We start from the raw sequence: 13316 nt of genomic DNA on the forward strand, positions 1-13316 counted from the left end.
TCGTTGGGACAAAAATAATATTATGATGTTAGTTCTGAACTAACAGAACATGAACATTTGAACAGGATCTTAAACTGTAATGTCTGTAAAACATAGTTTAAGTTTGAACACAGGAGCAGGAACATTAGATCCTGTTGTGATCAAATAAAAATGTGTTCAGTATTTGTGCATATTTCGGGTTTAATTCAATTCTTCCAGGATATAATCATTTAAAAAAAGAAACAAACAAAAAATTGACTTTTTAACAGTATCATGATATATCGTGATTGTGATTTGTATCGTGTTGCCAGATTCATGCCAATACACACCCCTAGTCCAGACTGTGTGTGTGTGTGTGTGTGTGTGTATGGTTGTGTGTATGTGTGTGTGGTGTAAGAAGCTGCCGTCGGCGTCGACAGACAGCGTGGTGTCACTCCTGGAGAGCCCAACCTCCAGAAACCTCCTACACCTACACACCACAACACCGCCACATGTCATTGGTTCGAACAGGCCTCAGATACGTTCACCTCCTGCCTTCACAGACGTTCAACTACAGACTCCAGCGCCTACGGAAACCACGGCAACCGGCTTGGGTTTGTTTTTTTTTTAAAACGTAAAAAGAGTTTCTTTGAACGTTTGCTCTTCGGCCAAAAAAAAAAAAAAAAAAAGCAAGAAGCACAAAGACATGAGTTCAAAAGTATATACGTGTGTGTGTTTTCTTTCCCGTTAGCGTCTTTAGTCGAGTGTGTGTGTGTTTGTGTGTGTGTTTGTGTGTTGGCGTCTGTCTGTCCTCCTGCGCCGCCGTGCATCCGTCTGTCAGTCGGTTTTTTTAGCCCACGCCAGGTCGTCTGATCTTGGCTTTTGGCCCGTCAGTCGTTGGATCAGTCTCTCCATGCGTCTCCAGAAGCCCAGCTGGTCCAGGGGATAGTTACACCAGCCTTAGGTGAAAGGGGTGATGGGAAACAGTGGGTGGGTGGGTGGGGGGGGGTAAGTGGGTGAATGAGAACGGAAGAGGATGATGAAGAAAAGGTAGAAAAACCAGTCAGTGCACAGGAAATGGAAATGTGTCACCATGTGGCCTCGATCACTTTTTCCCATCAGATTCTTATCTTTGTCACCGGACACTCACAGAAAAAAACTTCTTAGACCACCCCTTGTTTTGTTCAATTTCTTGTTCATTTTAATGCCTGGTTCAACTAAAGGTCCATTTGTTTGGACAAATATAATGATAACAACAAACATAGCTGATAGTACTTTAATTTCAGAGCTGATATCTAGTGGATCTGTTCATGCATCTCCGCTGGTCGTTCAGTCGATACAGCTTTACCAGGTTTAGTTGTAGTCGTGCTAATAAACTTAGCAGCACCTGCAGCACAAACACAACTCTGTAATCCACCATTGTTGTTGTTGTTGTTACTGGTTGTTATGTTCGGGGTTTTCTTCTTCTGGTCACATGGTACTATGGCGCCGTTGTTTCCATACGGTGGTGTTGTGCCTATCCTAGGGCTGCATGATGAATCAATTTAAAATCGAAATCGGATTTTTTAATTAGTTAGATTTTTAAAAGAGGGAAATTGTAAAATCGATTTCATCTCTCTCGTGCCTCCAGGCCGTGTGCTTGCGGGCTACCATAGGCTCCTCCTCCTATCAGTGACAGCGGTCTGTCACAGAAGTCCGTGTAATGACCGGACTTTAAATGTGTTCATGAGCCCGCAGTACTTATAGTAATGTAAGCCGTGGCTTCATGCACGGATCCTGCAACTGAAATAGAACTGAATGCGGATCACTCATCTTCCGTTGTCCCGGATCCGTACCGTACTGTCTTCTTCCGAACCGGGTCCGGGTCTCGGGGTCATCAGCCTCAGCAGAGGAGCCCACACAGCCCTGTGCCCACACACATCCACCAGCTCCACACATAGAATCCCTCCAGCGTGTCCTGGGTCGGTCTGTTCCACGCACGGATCCCTCAGTTTAAATGGAACCGCATGTGGATCACTCATATTAACGCGGTCCACGGACGCACGACTGATGCCTGTCACTGACTGACACTGGTATCACTTCTGTGGGCCCAGATACCCAGAAAAGAAAGAAAAAAAAAAAATTTAATTTAGTCCTCTTACTTGCTAAATTTTTCATTCACAAATGTAAGTTCTATAACACAAAACTAAATATTTATTTTTTGGAAGATGTTGAACTTTATTTAAAGCTGTTAGATAAATCTGGAAACAAAAAGGCTCTAAAAACATAAGTATTTGCTGTGATTTGGACATTGTATTATAGAGTATTCCCCCTGGCAAACTTCTGTTATTTTTTTGTTGTATACATTGTTCATATACTCTACTTCATTCAATAAAGATTTAATTAAGAAAAAATTAACTTCTGTGGGTTCATCACGTGATACCATCACAGATTTGAGGTCAGAGCAGTGCCTTGCATTGTGGGCTGCTCACGAAAACGACATGCTGACTTTTGTTGTCTTTTGTAGTTTTACCCAAAAACCGAAATCAAAAATAAAGTTTTTAGAGGAAAAAAAAAAAATCAGGATTTTTTTTTTTTGCCAAAATCGTGCAGCCCTAGCCTATCCATATGCCAACACCAGGGCGGTACTGGGAGATTTTTCCGCTCTGGGACCTGTTCTCTAAAAATACCGTTTCAGGGCACCGACAACGCTGGTGTCATGTGACCAAAGGCCCAAACTAGGGCGGGGCAATAAAATAATAATGATATATAATCGCAATATAACTTTTCCTCAAAAGAAATATGACATGCTTGATAGAATTCATTCGTCCATGTTTTGACAGGTATAAGAACAGACAATCATAAGTAAGGAGCGCCGCACCGAACCAATCACACTAGAGCCACGACAAATTAGGCTGACGCCCACAGCACAGGTGGAAGAGCAGCCGCAGCACACACGCTAATGTTCAGGCTGCAGCGGGAGATAATGAGTGTTCCCTCAGGAGAAAATATGACTGAGAACTGGGCCGACAGTGTTACCCAAAAGTAGGGTGCAAACCGTTTTGGTTCCGGTGTACGACAGAGGCATAAAAGCTGGGAGTCGGACAGTCAGAGCATGTTGTTTCACTTTTGGTTTACACCAGATACGCCTGCAGACGTGCCTACCCTAAGACTAATACACATAAACCATACAGCCATAAAACTTAGGGATGCACCGATACCACTTTTTTCCAGACCGAGTACGAGTACTTACATTTGAGTACTTGCCGATACCGAGTACCGATACGAGTACTTAATAATCCCATTCCAGTTCTTAGTTCCTTTTGTAAATGTGCTTTATTGTCGTTGTCATTAGTCTGACTGGAACAAAGTGCTGCTACTGACATTTAATGTGTTGGAATGAGCGTTTATCAATTAATCCACCAGGGGGCGCCACTCTGAATTAACCATACTGGACAAATACCACGAAGAAGAGGAAAGTTTTTTGAGAAGAAGAAAGTCAGTAATAACAAACATGGAGACGACAGAGGTAACACTACTGTGATACTAATATTTCAGTGTTTTCTCTGGTAAGGTTTAAAAGTTTAGCTTCAGCAGGAAGAGAAAAGAGAAATGAGTGAGAAGTTTGGTTTTCACTTCTGTTGGCGGCGGTCCGCACCGCTCCGTACTCCCGCTGGTATTCTCATTCTGTTTACGCATCCACCAGCACCTGGAAAACAGATGGAATGTACGCAGAGGACGGACAGAACGCTGCGTCTGTATCTGTGTCTGTAACATTACTTGCAGTCAGCGTTACTTTTATCACGTCATTTATTTTGAAAAATCTCCACACTCTTCACACTCCACACCCATTATTCCACCGCCGCGTACCTGCTGCACTGAACTGGGAATGTCAAACGGCCATAAGTGGTTGTTGAGCCGCATTATGTAATAAATTCCCATTATGTAATAAAAGTTCAAAATGTAATAAGAATGTCACATTATCTTGTAATAAAGCCGCATTTTGTAATAAACTACCTCAATGCATTATTTTGTAAATTTTTTCACATTATGTAGGAAGTTATTATAATTTGAGAAATTTATTTCAAAATGCACTTGATAGATTTTTATTTTCATCTTTAAACTGTGTGGTTAAAGTTCTGATTCCATTACCTGTACCTCCTCTGACTAATTTATTCTAAATTGCTCAGAAATTACATTAATATGGATTGTTATTACATAATGAACCATGTTGTTATTATTTTTTTTAATAAAAATGTGTCAAAATGCGTTGACGTAGTTTATTACAAAATGCGTCACTTTATTACATAATGCAGCTTTATTACAAGATGACGTGACATTCTTATTACATTTTAAATTTTTATTACATAATGGGAATTTATTACATAATGCGGCTCAAGAGTGGTATTGGTGCATTTGTATCGGATATCTTTTACGAGTGTGAGTACGCACACTGAGTATCGGAGCCGATGCCAATACTCGTATCGGTATCGGCGCATCCCTAATAAAACTGAAAATGAGACTTAAGATGCTTATATGAGGGGGTCAACAAATAAGATGGGGGGCTGGGGGGAGATGAATAAAACAGGGGAATAATACATAACAGAGGTGTGTGTGTGTGTGTGTGTGTGTGGGGGGGGGGGGGTGTTAAGAGTGGAGGGAGGGACTTCTCCATAAGTACCATGACACCTCCTGTCTCTCTCTCTCTCTCTCTCTCGATGTCTTCACAACTATGTTATGAGACAGAAAATTTAAGCTTGACAAAAATAGTGATTTGATTTATATCATGATACATATCGTGATCGTCTAATATGAAAAAAAAATATTGTGATATGTTTTTTTCCATATCGCTCAGCCCTAGCCAAACCATATTAAACTTTAGTGGACTGACATAATTTCATTGTCATGCGGACAGGCTCTCAGTAGTTTTTTTTTGCTTTGAGTTGCGAGTCAAAATCCGAGTTATGCGCGAGCTACAGATACACCGCCACTACTTGTCGCAGCCAATAAAAAGAAAATGTTAGAGGACATTTAGTAGCAGTGACGTGTAGAAAGAATAAAGAAATAATGAAAAAATTATATGTTCATAATGTTCATATTTGTCCGCTGATCTGTTCTATAAACTTATTTTCCGTGCGATTCCAATAATTTTGTTCACGGTTCAATAAAAAAAAATCGCAGAATTTCCACATTTTCTGTTCAAATACATAGAAGAGTCACACCTCTGCCTCACCTCAGTACGGTTCATTCTTCACAAACTGTGCTTCATCCCATGGAATCAGAGTGTTTCTGTCTCTGTATAAACACCAATAAAATGGTTTCAAACACTTTGATTTCCATCATCTGGATCATGTCGAAAATCTACTGATATTGAACTATTAAGGCTGTATGAAATAGAAATCTATGATACTAATATTTTACAACATTCAGCTGTAATATTATGTCACTTTTGTTAGAATATTTTCCAGTAACCAGTGGCCGTATTTTTTACAGTGTACTGTTATTGCATGTTTTATTCAGTGTTTTCATTCACTGAATCACATTATAAACTGAATATGAACCCAACCAAACACACGACAGCCTCGTTGCTCGTATATATGTTAATGCACAAACATTATATATTAAACATTTAAAGCCAGTGAATGCATCACACACCATCAATCATGTAGCGCTAAAACGTCTTTTTTTTTAATAAATGTGTTTCATACAGTGACACTAATGTACGAACAAACCCGGAGCGATACCACCGCAGCATTAACTGAGATATTTGTTTTGTTTGTCTGTTGCCCCTCCCACTGAGCCGACGGGGGTGGGGTGGGGGCACAGGGCAAACACCGGCTCTTATTGACCCGTTTCCCCTACAGCCCCGCCCCCTGCCCCGCCTCCTCCTTTCCCCCTAGGACATTCTACTGTATTTATTGACAGTACTCTATTTTACAAGTGTGTATTTGTGTCTGTCTGTGCAACAACTGTTTTTATGTGTTTTAGCTGCGTTTATATTTTGTTTCTGTTTTTGTTCGTGTCTTTTTTTTTCTTCTTCTTTGGATTCCGTGATTCAGGGAAATGCACAAGAATTCCAATGTACCTGTACTGCGATGTATCTGTGCAAATGGCAAATAAAGTCTATTCTATTCCTTCTTTCCTCCCTCCTTCCCTTATAAAGTTATGTAATCCAAAAATGCAAACTGAACTGTGTTAAAAACTCCTTTTTACTTGTTTCCATCAGGATCCTGAATGCCTCCTGAGCTGACATTTGACAGTTTGTGTGTTTTTTTTTTAAACAATATCTTTATTGAACTTTATATTACACAATTAACAATATACTCTACATAAAGCAAACAATAAGCAACATATTCCCCCCAAATAAATAAATGAATGAAAGCCAAAAATAGAAAAATAAAATAAATTAAAAAAAAATAAAATAAGCATAAACAAACAGCATACAGCTCCATAAATCAACACCATTGTCAACATTACTTGGTCTCATAACATCTGAGAAACTCAGTTAAAGGTGACCATATTCTCACAAAATCCCCGCCCCTTCCTTTAACAATATAAGTGAGTCGTTCCAATACAAGCTGCCATCTTCCCCACCGACATATGTACTGAGGGTATGACAGTTTGTGTTTTTACTGGATCATTGTAAAAACATGGTGTACTTTTTATTTTCTCACTTCTTTTTTTTAAAAAAGTTATTTTTGATTTCTTATTTTTAATATACCTACAAATGTATTTTTATGATGTAAATTTAATTGTTCCTCTTCAATAATTAATGTCATGTTAGGTTATGTTGGACTGCATTTGGTATTTTTCTCTTCTATTCTATTCTATTTCCTGATGTCTCCATTTGTTTTTTCATCTCTTTTTTGACTCTTCTTCATATTTCTGTCTGTCTGTCCAGGTTGAGGCCTCATGTCCTCCGTCTTCATCTTATCGTGCACAGATTACATTTCCGAGGGGTGGAGCAGTGTGGCGGCGTTCCCATGAGGCGTCCTTAGCCCCTCCTAACACATGGACACACACTTCCATTTTTATGCAGTTTCTCAAACTTTAATACCTATGAATAAATACCTAGGAGGTAAACACATTAATGTATGTATGGCTGCAGGCCAGAGTACATTTACATGTACACATGCATGCATGCATGACTACTACAGCGCATACATGGGCCTGCTCCTATAACACACACATGCACATCTTCGCTGAGCACATTATGCACATATACAAGCTTCAGAAACACTCCAACAGTCTCCTGACATTTGAAATAAAGGGTCATTTTTACTACTGCGACTAAAAAAAACAACCATAACATGTGAGTTTGTGTTTGGAACCAAAGACTTTAGCTTTACTTCAGTTAGAGCAGAGGTGTCCAGCTCCTTTTAGTTCACTCTTTTAGCTCACAGTATGATCTGAAGTGGGTCAGACCAGTAAAATAATAACATAATAAAATATAAATAAAGACAACTACAAATTTTCTGTATGTTTCAGAGTGAAAAAAGTAAAATTACATGATAACGTTTACAAACTATCCTTAAAAATACGAATAACATGAAAAACATGAAAAAACTGAATAGCTGAACTAACAGACTTAGATAATGTGTTTAAAGTGGATCTACTCCTGCATGTAAACAGACCAGAACCAAGTGTTCTGACCCAGAAGTCCAACATCCTGCATCTCATCTGCACAAAATGTAGAGTGGACACAAAGTACAATATAAATAAATGTACATCGTTGTCCATTGTCGTTCCAGTTTATCTCTATTAACTAATGCTGTCTCTAATTGTGTAGGTTTTCAAGCTGAAAGAGTGAATATCAGCACCTATCACAGTGGAGGAGACATGACTTCAACCATAAATCGATTACACTCCTGTACATGAAGACAACAGAGCAATTAAACTGTTTAGTCAATCTGTGGTTGTAGCTCGACTAAGTTGTGGATGTAAACGTACTGAGTGTGAAAGTCAAAGCCAAGACAGAGCCGATAAATGTGTTAAATGTGCACGACCTTTGACCCTTCGACCCCTACACAAAAAACCATCAAACTACAGATGAATACAGACAGTAGGTTTACACCACACCTAGAACACAATTATAGTGTCAGACTGACTAAAACTGGACTTTAAAATTATATATAGACTGAAATCAAAGTTTAACTAGTCGGACTAACAGGCCTCGTTAAAGCAAATGAAACTTTATCTAATCCTGTAGGAAAATAGACCAGTTGGAGTGGACCGGAACCAGGCGTTCTGATCCAAATCCATGACCTGGACATTCAACATCAAGCATTTAATCTGCACAAAAAGTACAATATGTAGAAATTTCCAACGTTATCCATGGTCACTCCAGTTTAATCTCTTTGTTCATGACTTTTTAACTCTCTTGACTATTGTTGTGTCTGATGATGTAGGTGAACAAACTGGAAGAGTGAATATCATCACCTCTCGTAGTAGAAGAGACATGATTTCAACCATAAACCAGTTACACTCCTGTACATGTAGACTGGGACAAAGACAACAGAATAATTAAACAGCTGCAGTTGCAGCTCCATTAAAGGCTCATTCATGTTCGCTTTACGTATGTAAACAGGTTTGTGCATTTCTAACGGTATCAAGTTATACATACGTATAATAAGTCTAATGTGACGGTGATGACTGTTCTGTAAGAAATGTTGGGTGTGGCAGCCAGGATTTTGCCGTGGTGCTGTGCGACAGCAAAACCTTATCAGCAGAAATGCTGCTAATACTTTCAAACATGGAATGTTTGACAGGAAGTGCTCTCTGAAGAGCTGGGGCTGCAGGAGCTTCTTGAAGATCAGCATGGACGCCCCTGTTCTGGAAGTGCTCAGTAGATCATTTCACCAGCATGGAACGACCCATGAAAAGAGCCTGGATTGTCTTGTGCTAGGTTTTGGGACCACCAGACAACACTCCTTAGAAATCATGGCGTGATATCATGACTTGCGTAAATATACACACCACTTTTAATTGTTGTGTTATCTGTACGCATTAGAAGCTTTCCTTGTGTATGTTCACGCCGTCATTAGCCCCTGTCCAACCTGAAATGATGTGTCAAATACGATGCACTGAGGGTTAGGGTTATGTGAACCGGAGATCTTGGTGTAAATTGACACGTGATCAAATGGTGTTGAATAACACGCAAAAGGTCGTAAATGCGTACATACAGCACGCCAAATGCCATAAGAACTGGCGTGACACACAACAGTATTTAATGAGATCAGTCTGGATGTAAACGTACCGACAGACAAATAAAGACATGGACGCAGGCTGTGTGTACTTAGGCTACCCTCGTCTGATGCTTGTACACCACCCGTGCTGTGTTTGCATTGGGTGCATGCTGTAGCTGCAGGGGTGTGTGTATGTGTGTGTGTCCCCCCGGTGACCCCCACTCTACTGAAGACAGTACAGCAGCAGCAGCCAGAGGTTTTGTTTGATTTCACTCTTTCTTTCCCTCTGTCTTTCTTTTCTCTTTTTTTTTTCCATGCCTCCAAATCCCTGCTTCCTCTGCTCACCCTCACCCCCCCACTCCCCACTCACCCCCCCCCCCCCACCCACCTCCCTCCCTCCCTCTGCCTGTGAAGTCCTATTTGTTAGAACAGACAGCAGGTTAGCATTAAATATACATGGGGATTGTCAGCCGGTGGCGAACACAAAGGCAGCTCGGCGAGCCCCAGTGGAATCTGAGCCTGGCCCAGGCAGCGAGGCTAGGGGGAGCGGGGGGCCGTCGCCGTCCCCTGTGGACACCCCCACCACCAACCAACCCACTCACCCACCTCCCACTCCACACACACACACAACACGTACAGGTTAGAAACCGAAGTGGAGGTCAAAAAGACTCGTACACACAGATGCTCAAGTATGCAGATGCACAAAACTGTGTGTGTGCACGTACACACACACTTCTGCTGTGCCCCCCCTCCACCCACCCACCCCCCCTTAACTCGCACACATCTGTCGTCCACAGGGGCACAGGGTGACGTACAAACCCGATCCCCCGGTGTATCCTCCCTCTTTCCTCTCCCTCCCCTCTCACCCAGATGCACACAGAATACTGAATGTGGATCTATTACGGAGGCCTCCGGTCTCTGAAGATGCACACGCACGCAAACACAACATTTTCTTTTAGTTATTTATAAGAATCCCACAGACAGACAGACGGACAGACAGACGCGAACGCCATTTTGTCTGAAATTGCCAAGAATTCTACAGGAAATCATCGTGGAGTAATCAGCTTCAATTACGTCTAAAATGGCCACTGAGAAAAAACACACTGATAAACACGGAATAAAAGGTAGAACGATGAAGACGAAGGTTCAGGGATTTAATAACAGGAACATGGAGAAGCATTTTTATCTTCTAAACCCCATGACAGATGCAGACCCACACTATATGGACAAAAGTATGTGGACACGTCGAATTCAGGTGTTTCTCTTCTAACAGCGGTCTGGGGCCAAATGTTGATGTTTATAAACTACATGGACATGAGGATTTGAGATAAAAACATCAATATTTCCTTAAAGTTTAATGGCAGATTTTTCTTCCTCAGTGAGATGTGAAGAAAGTAGATGGTTAGTTGTGGTAGAAAATTCTTATTTACAGTAGGGATGCACCGATACCACTTTTTTCCAGACCGAGTACGAGTACTTACATTTGAGTACTTGCCGATACCGAGTACCGATACGAGTACTTAATAATCCCATTCCAGTTCGTAGTTCCTTTTGTAAATGTGCTTTATTGTCGTTGTCATTAGTCTGACTGGAACAAAGTGCTGCTACTGACATTTAATGTGTTGGAATGAGTGTTTGTCAATTCATCCACCAGGGGGCGCCACTCTGAATTAACCATACTGGACAAATACCACGAAGAAAAGGAAAGTTTAATGAGAAGAAGAAGAAGAAAATCAGTAATAACAAACATGGAGACGACAGAGGTAACACTAATGTGATACTAATGTTGCAGCGTTTTCGCTAGTAAGCTTTAAAAGCGAAGCCTCAGCAGGTAGAGAAAAGAGAAATGAGAGATAAGTTTGGTTTTTACTTCCGTTGGTGGCGGTCTGCACCGCTCCGTACCTCCACAGTATTATTAGTAGGATGGAAACCGGCCCAGCCCTGGGTAGTTGTCCTAAATGTGTCAGTAGTTTTTCTCTAACTCACACAGTGGCTCTTTGAACAGATCCTTTACCCTCACGGTTCCGCTGGTGTTCTCCGTCTGGGTACACATCTGCCAGCACCTGGAAAACGGATGGAATGTACGCAGTGGACGGACAGAATGCTACGTTTGTATCTGTCTGTGTCTGTAACGTTACCTGCAGTCAGCGTTACTTTTATCATCGTCATTTATTTTGAAAAATCTCTACACTCTTCACACTCCACACACATTGTTCAACAGCCGCTTACCTGCTGCACTGAACTCTGAATGTCACACGGCCGTAAGTGGTATCGGTGCAGTTGTATCGGATTACTTCTATGAGTACGAGTACAAGTACACATGTGGAGCCGATGCCCGATACTGGTATCGGATCGGTGCATCCCTAATTTACAGTCAGAGCTTGAAAAATATTTTAGAAATTTAGAGGAAGAACATTTAAAATTGTAGTCATGGACAAAAAAACAAAAAACAAAATCAATGTTGAGAGAAATTCAGTCAAAACCATGTCTGAGTCATTTTGGAAGCAAAGATAATTTAACCCAAACTAAGCAATGCAATGATATTTATACCATAATATAAAACTAAATTCTAACATTAGTCATTATTGTTTTGTATCCCAGACCCCTGTTAGAAAAGAAACACCTGGATTCAATGTGTCCACATACTTTTGTCCATATAGTGTCTGTATTTAAACACAGGGGAAAAAACACATTTATGTATTATGTATTCAGACTTCTGAATTTACAAGGTTTACTTGAATGCAACATTTTATCCGACTGCATGTTTTACTGTATTTGATTGCTGGAGGTTTCACAGTTTACTTGCATGTTCCTGTGTGCAGCTTCTTGGACCTTCTGTGACAATAAAATCAACCCACTGATTCATTCGTCAGGCCCTCTCTGCGCCGCTTCAGTTCCAAATTTCAGATAAGAGTCATCAGCAGGTCATGTTGAAAAAGTAAAAGAGCTGCTCTTTGTGACAGGAATAATAATAATAATAATAATAATAATAAACTTTATTTGTATAGCACCTGAATGGCGAGTGGCGGTGTGAGGAATGACTCACACCGAGTTTTTTGTGGCTGAGAAATGAACTTCATGTATTTTATTTACTGCTGTCGTGCCCCAACCGCTTCATGACGTTCAATATTCCTTTATACGTATTTACTACTAGAGATGGCGACACTAGTTTTAGCAAAAAAGCTCCGAAGACGAACAAAAACATAATTTTTTACAGTGCAGATGTTAAAAACGAGTGTCTTCTGTTTCACAAAGAAGATACAATACATGATATGTTAGTGAATATTTCTCACATATCAGAGGAGCTCTAAAACAGACAATAAAGGTAATTGATAATGTGTCATTTTAGACCGGTGTCTGCTGCACTGGGTCAGTGAACAGTCCATCACAGAACAGGTAATCAGACAATACAACCAGTCTGGGTCAGTACCAGTTCTGGAACAATCCAAGAAGGAGGAAACACACCTGACAGAACCACTAGTATTATACATGACAATGTTTTTGCACACTTATTTATGTATATTTCTGTGATTATCATATTGATAATATATTGTCTAGTACATATTGCTGTTATAACTGTGTCTTAACAGAGTGTTTTAATATATATATATTTGGTATATATTAGGGATGTAACGATTACCGGGATAATGATAAACCACGGTAAAATTGCAGACGATTAGTATTACTGTTAAAATTCTAATTATCATGATAACCATGTTTGATGTTTGATTGAAAAAACCCTACGTAAAAGCTATGCTTTTATGTCAAATATGTGAGTATAGTTTTAATTACAGTTTTGACTTCATATACCTAATATTTGGAACCAATATTCACTTTTAAAGTCTTTAAAAAGGTTCGTTAAGCATCTTTGTGTTATTTATGCAATAAAGTTTTTTGTTTTTTTTGTGTTTTTATAGTAGGTTAAAGTGAAAAAAATAATAGGCAGATGATATACAGGGTGTCCGATAAGTCTCCATACATAGGAAAAATAAACGTTTCTTGACATAAACCATTTTTATTTATATAATATGCTCTATATGACTGCCATTTTGTCGGGAACACATTTCAATGTGTGTCTGCTGAAGAACTATAAAGAAGAAATATAAAGAAATACATGTTAGAACCATATATGTATGGAATGTATTATGTCTCCTATGTATGGAGACTTATGTGACACCCTGTAGATGAAGTTGT

The 13316-nt window shown here is 40.0% G+C and overlaps 1 protein-coding gene across 1 annotated transcript in view; it reads right to left on the bottom strand.

The window, feature by feature from the left end:
• Nucleotides 1-320: 320 nt before the first annotated feature.
• Nucleotides 321-13316, bottom strand: part of si:ch211-212o1.2 (transmembrane protein 189) — a 93238-nt gene continuing 80242 nt past the window's right edge. The window contains exon 6 of the mRNA XM_030136144.1: nucleotides 321-917. Coding sequence (XP_029992004.1) covers nucleotides 796-917 — 122 coding nt within the window. The 3' untranslated portion in view covers nucleotides 321-795. The remainder of the gene's footprint in view (nucleotides 918-13316) is intronic.

Source organism: Sphaeramia orbicularis, chromosome 6, assembly GCF_902148855.1.
Source record: "Sphaeramia orbicularis chromosome 6, fSphaOr1.1, whole genome shotgun sequence".
NCBI classification, from domain to species: domain Eukaryota; kingdom Metazoa; phylum Chordata; class Actinopteri; order Kurtiformes; family Apogonidae; genus Sphaeramia; species Sphaeramia orbicularis.